This window comes from Plasmodium reichenowi, chromosome 6, assembly GCF_001601855.1.
Source record: "Plasmodium reichenowi strain SY57 chromosome 6, whole genome shotgun sequence".
NCBI classification, from domain to species: Eukaryota; Apicomplexa; class Aconoidasida; order Haemosporida; family Plasmodiidae; genus Plasmodium; species Plasmodium reichenowi.
The window spans coordinates 516,743-523,361 of NC_033651.1; the positions used below are offsets into that span (position 1 = coordinate 516,743).

General features: G+C 19.2%; 2 protein-coding genes across 2 annotated transcripts; both read right to left on the reverse strand.

Moving 5' to 3' along the window:
- Positions 1-214: 214 nt before the first annotated feature.
- Positions 215-2,980, reverse strand: PRSY57_0612800 (hypothetical protein; the record flags this gene model as incomplete). The annotated part of the gene is made up of 1 exon (XM_012906504.2): positions 215-2,980. The coding sequence occupies one exon, from the start codon at positions 2,978-2,980 to the stop codon at positions 215-217; it is 2,766 nt and encodes a 921-aa protein (XP_012761958.2).
- An 885-nt stretch (positions 2,981-3,865) lies between these two features.
- Positions 3,866-6,517, reverse strand: PRSY57_0612900 (cytosolic Fe-S cluster assembly factor NAR1, putative; the record flags this gene model as incomplete). The annotated part of the gene is made up of 1 exon (XM_012906505.2): positions 3,866-6,517. The coding sequence occupies one exon, from the start codon at positions 6,515-6,517 to the stop codon at positions 3,866-3,868; it is 2,652 nt and encodes an 883-aa protein (XP_012761959.2).
- Between the last annotated feature and the right edge of the window lie 102 nt (positions 6,518-6,619).

Here is a 6,619-nt window from a genome sequence, read left to right on the forward strand (position 1 = left end):
ATATATATATTATGTATGTATGTATAATAGGCATAATAAAAAAAATAGAACAAATAAAACACGGTAACCTGAATAGAAAAGTATATTATATATATATAAAAGCAATTATATTTTATTTTTATTTTTATTTTATTTTATTTTAATTTAATTTTATTTTTATTTTATTTTGTTTTAATTTTTTTAAAATTTTATTTTTTTTTTTTTTTTTTAATTATTATTTTTCTTTGAGTGTTGTTTTGTTGTGACCTTTTAAGGATAACAACTTTTGCTCATAAGCTGTATATTGCTTAATACTTTGTATAGTTTTTTTTTTCAAGTTTGTATTAATTTCTACTAATGCATTTGTTGATCGTTCATAAACATATTGGTGGAGTTGATATTTCTTGGTTAATTGGTTTGTTAATTGTTTTCTATCTTGTATAAATTGTTTTTCTTTCATTTTTATATCTTTATATTTTTGTACTAACATATTATGTTTTTGTAAGAGTTGTTTTTTTTTATTTGTTAAATTTTGTTTATATATGTTCATATCATTAATAGAAAAGTTAAAAGGTAATGTATGTATATTTTTATCTCTTAATGATTTATACATAATATTAGCTTCTTTAATTATTTGATTTTGTAAAATTCTTTTACTTTTGAGATCTTCCATGTCATTTTGAAAAAAATGATAATAAAGATTAATATTTTTTAATATATATCCTAATTCATATATTAAATCATTAAATAATAACTTTTTTAATTGTACGATTTTGTGATCATTATTTATATATTTAATATAATGAAATAATTGTTCTTTCATAGGTATAGACATTAAAGATATAAGTTGTATATCAACTTTTTGTAATATTTCATATAATTCTTTTTTATTATAATAATATGAATTTATATTCATAAAAGGATCAGAGTATAATAAAGAATTTATAATTTTCTCATCTATTATAAAATTATCTTTTATATGGTTCTTATATGATTTTATTATATTTAATATTCTTTCTATTAATTCAAATGAATTAATATTATAATCTTCTATTTGTAAAATATTTTTTAATTTATTTATATAATACATATTATTATCATTCTTAAAAATAATTCTAAATGGAGACCCTTTAATATGTACTTTATTTAAAGTAACATGGATTTCTCTATATATATTCGAATAATAATAATAATTATTATTATTATTATTATTTTCAACATTACTTTTGATATATTTATATATCACTTCATATGTACCATTATTTAAATCTTGGATATTAATTATCTTTATATCACCAATACCTTCTACTTCTAAAATGTCTCCACCTTTACATATTTTATTTTCGTAAGCATCATAGCATTGTATAAAGAAGTTATTAAAAGTTTTGTTTAGTTCTTCTTCCTCTTCTTCTTTTGTAAATTTTAAAAGATGCATTTTTTTTTTATTCTCACGATCGTTGTGATGTATCTTGTCTGTCTTATTAGATGCACGATGAAGAGTTCCTTCACACGGTACATTATTATTATAATCACAAATGTTATTATTATCACAAATATTATTGTAATCACAAATGTTATTATAATCACAAATATTATTGTAATCGCATATTATATTATTTTTATATATTTTTTTATTATCATCACATGATAACATTTCTTCATTTTTGTCGTAAGGAATAATAAACTGATTAGTAATATCGTTCTTATAAATTACACAATTTGCAGCATAAGCTTCTGATGGTTTTATTTCAAGAAGATATGGAGATTCAGCTATATGTTTTTTATTATGAAAAATAGATAAATAGTAATGTCCACATTTTTTTAAATTATAAGTAATAATATAAGTACCATTCTTTAAATCTTTTACATTACATTTTATGCTGTCTTTGATTAATTTATTAGATTCTTCATCGTATTCTAAATTATTATTTAAGTATCCCTCTTTTATGGTATCATAGTATGTTGTATTATTATTATTATTATTATAATGATCATGATAGGGATGATGATTATTAATATGTTTCTTTGTCATAATACAGTATGTGTTTTTTTTTTCATTTATATTGTTCGGGACGCATAACTTATTATTATTATCATCATCATCATTAACATCATCATCATTAACATCATCATCATTAACATTAACGTTTGTTTGTATATGATTTGTATCATGCTCATTATTTTTTAGATGTGGCGGATCATATGACACATCATCATCATTTCCTTCATGTGTATCATATTGATGTTCATGTTGTTTTGAGGAATACTCACCTACATTTTTATAATTCGAAAAGTTGGCATTTATATTATATTTATTATAATTTAAATTGATTAAAGAATGATGTTTATCATATAAATATTTATTAAAAAGATTATTATTTATAAATTTCCCATACATATTATTATCATTATATGGAGTATTTATGTATTCATTTTTATTATAATTTAGTTTATCGATTTGATCTTTTCTTTTTATATATACTTCTAATATACAATTTTCTACATAAATACATTCTTCATTTGTATTAAATGTTTCTATAATAATTTCATTTGTAATACCAGCTTTTCCTTGATATAAATGTTGTCCTTTAACTTTACATAATTTATTATCTATATTTAAATTGGTATATTGTTTATATTCTATATCGTTATTATTTTGATTCATCATTCTAATGTCATTATTATTTTGATTCATCATTCTAATGTCGTTATTTATTTTTTTATTATCATGCATATTATATATATGTTGATATAATTTATTATTATATAAATAATCATTTATATATATATCATTACATTCATTTATAACTTTATCAATATATTTTTTCCCTATAAGTTTACTTTTATTTAAATATTTGTCATTGTAATTTTCTCCTTTCTCTTTTTCTTTTACCTTTATAATATCATGATTACTTTTTATTTTCGCTTCTTTTTTTTTATTTCCTCTTATATTATATTTTAATATATCATTCAATTTTTCGATGGTGTATACGCTACTCATTATTCGTAAAAACAGAAAACAAAAATGAAATAGGAACAAAAAAAAAAAAAGGCTTCCTTATTTGGAAAGTATATAATGTGTATATAATATATATATATATATATATATATATATATATATATATATAATATATATATTTATATATATTATCATGATATGAACAAATGATTTACTTTTTATATTTTTCCTTTTTGTGTTGAATACAGAACATACACGTTTGCCATATTGTTGCATATTTTAAATATTTTTAAAATATAAAAAAATACTTGATTTATAAATATGATAGATAGAAGAAAATTAAATAATAAAAAATAAAACATAAAAAATAAAATATAAAATATAATATACATTAAAATGTTATATACATATATATATATATATGTATATCATAAGATGGTACACGTGTGTGCGTATGCAGACAAAAAAAAATAATACACATATATATATATATATATATATATGTAATATATGTTATATTTATATCTTCTATTTTTTGGTACACATATAATAACTGCTATAGTTATAATTTTTAAAATTGAAAGCTTAATAAATTATTTTAAAAAAAAAATATAATAAAAATAATAAAACAAATAAATATAAATAAATATATATTATGATTTTCCCAAAAAAACAAAACAAATACATTACACATGAACTATTGGATTAAAAATGACGATAATTATAAAATCATCACTACATAAAAAAAAAAAAAAAAAAAAAAAAAAAAACATATATATAAATATATATAAATATATATAAATATATATAAATATTTATAAATATATATAAATATATATAAATATATATAACATATACATATTTACGTTTAGGTGGTCGTGTTTTCATATTTTATTCTCTTTAAATATAGCCAAGAGGAAAATAGTTTTACCAGTTGGTTATGTCCAATTTTTTTTTTGAAGAGAAGGTAGCTTTAAAAAGGTGAAAGTTTGCATTGTTAAAAACGTGAAATATATTTTTTAAAAATGAATTAATAGTATGATCATATATACAATTTTTAGAGTTTACATATAAAGTATATTGATCATCATGCATGGTATTAAACAATTTCTTAAACAATTTTTCTTTATCTTTATATTCAGAAATGAATAAATTTTCATCTTGATCATTATTATTATTATTATTATTATTATTATTATATAAAGAATTCATAACATAATTTTTATGATTCTCATTACAACATAATTTGTTTGTTTCTTTCTTATTCTTATCATTGGATACTTGTAAAAAATCAAAGTTTGAAATAATCTCCTGTTTATCTAACTTTTTAAATATATCAAAATTATTGCAGGAACAATAGGAAAATTTCTCAACAGGTTCTGAAAAAATATTCTGAGCACATCCAAAAAGACAACCCTTTTCACATGCCATTAATTCAACATAATCAATTCTACCATTGAATAAGAGATTATATGTAATATTAATATCATATGTATTTTTATTTTCATCATAATGTGATACTTGTTCATCCACATTTTTATAATTCTTTGTATGCTCATTCTTTAATTCTTTTATTTTTCTCAAAACATTGTGCATACTCTTAAAACCATAGGATAAGATTACCCTAAACACACAATTATTATTCTTAAATAAAGAAAGAACGATTATGTCTTCATATTTTAAATTAAAATTATTTTCATCCACTGGGAAATTAAATATTTCTTTACACACATATTTAAATATTTCCTCTCCATATCCCATGGATATATTATTTTTATGACTACAGCGAATTAAATAATGTAAAAATAAATCATCATAAATATATTTCATATAATTTGCTTCTGTATGATTTAACATGATGTTATTTTTTTTATTTTGTTCGTTCATGTTCCCTGTGGCGATTGATTTATCTTTATATTCTTGAGCAGTACATATATTATTATTATTATTATTATTATTATTATCATCATCATTATTATTTTTGATGTGTTCCATTTTTGTTGTTGAGCTAACATTTTCATTTAACACATCAGACAAAGCACTTACTATATTATGTACCCCACGTATATCATCTTGACTAATTCTTTTTATAAGCTTATATATATTATCAACATATAATTCTGGTAAAGTATAAAAATCAATGTTCATATTATTTATTAATTCAATTAATTCAACTGTTGTCATAACAGCATCTACACAATAAAATTTATTTTGATCTTGTTCCTTTTTTATATATATATTATAGTCAACATTTTGACCAGATAAATAATTTTTCATATTATTTTCTATACTAGTCTGTTGTTCTTGGTGTATTCGACAAGCTTCTAACTTCTTATCGAAACAATATAATAAATAAACATGATTTATATCATATATATTTAAAGCTTCCATTTCTTTAAATACACCCATATTATTATCATTATCAAAATTATTATTATTTTTTTTTTTTGACGCACTATCATTAAATCTATAATTCTTTAAAAAATGTTTCCTACATATATTTATCCAATTAAATTTATAATTATACAATCTAAAAAAATTATTGTAAATATATTTATTTAAAGAAGGATATGTATATAAAACACTGTTATGCAAATGTAATATTTTTAAAATAATCCCTTGAATATCTTGACTACTTTTTATCTTACTAAAACTATTTAATAAATCGTTCTCAAAATTTTTTTCTCCATATATAACAGTACCACTACAGTGGGAACATATTAGTGGAAAGGTTTTCTGTCCTATTTTTTTATCTTTATATTGTAAGGAAAATTTATTACTTGAGTTGTTTGAGTAGGAAGAAACATATTTATCATAACTATTATTCCTATAATGTTTATCATTATTATTATTATCATAATCATTATCATTATTATTATTATTATTATTATTATTATTATCATAATCATTATCATTATCATTATTATTATTATCATTATAAGAAGGATTTTTTTTTTTTTTTTTCTTATCATTAAATATGCTACGAATTAATATATTTTTTTCCTTTTGATGATTTACATTTTCAACATGATCATCACAAGGATATATATTATTATTTTCATATGTTTCATTATTTTTAAAAAAATATTCAAGAAATTCTTTTTTCGCTTCATTTAACGTTATTAATTCTCCTAATGATGAATCATATACATAATGAAAATTTAAAGATTTAAAAAAAAAACATAATTTCTTTTGAATTGTTGATATTGGTAATTTGTAATATACAGATAATGCTGTTACACTTTGTAAGGATAAAGAGATAATATTAATTTTCTTTTTTTTTACAGTATTTATTATTTCTATACAATTCTGACTTTTTAAAAATGTTGTTTCTTCATTTGTAACACAACCACTACAAGCTAAACAATCTGTTAAGGATATTTCTCCTCTTTCTTTTCTATTATAATTCTTTTTTTTTATTTTCTTTATATTTATTAAATTCGGTCTTTCCACTTGTATAAAATTGTCATTTTCTTCATCATCAATAGATGAATTCTTATATAAGAAGGGCTTAATACATTTTTCAGCTTCATTGTTATAGTCATTCAAATTCTCTAGTTTAATTAAATTAGAAAACATTGTTGTAATTTTATCTTTTTACTTATTACAGCAAATTTGTACCTATCACCACAATACATTTTTTTATTATATTATACAAAAAAAAAAAAAAAAAAAAAAAAA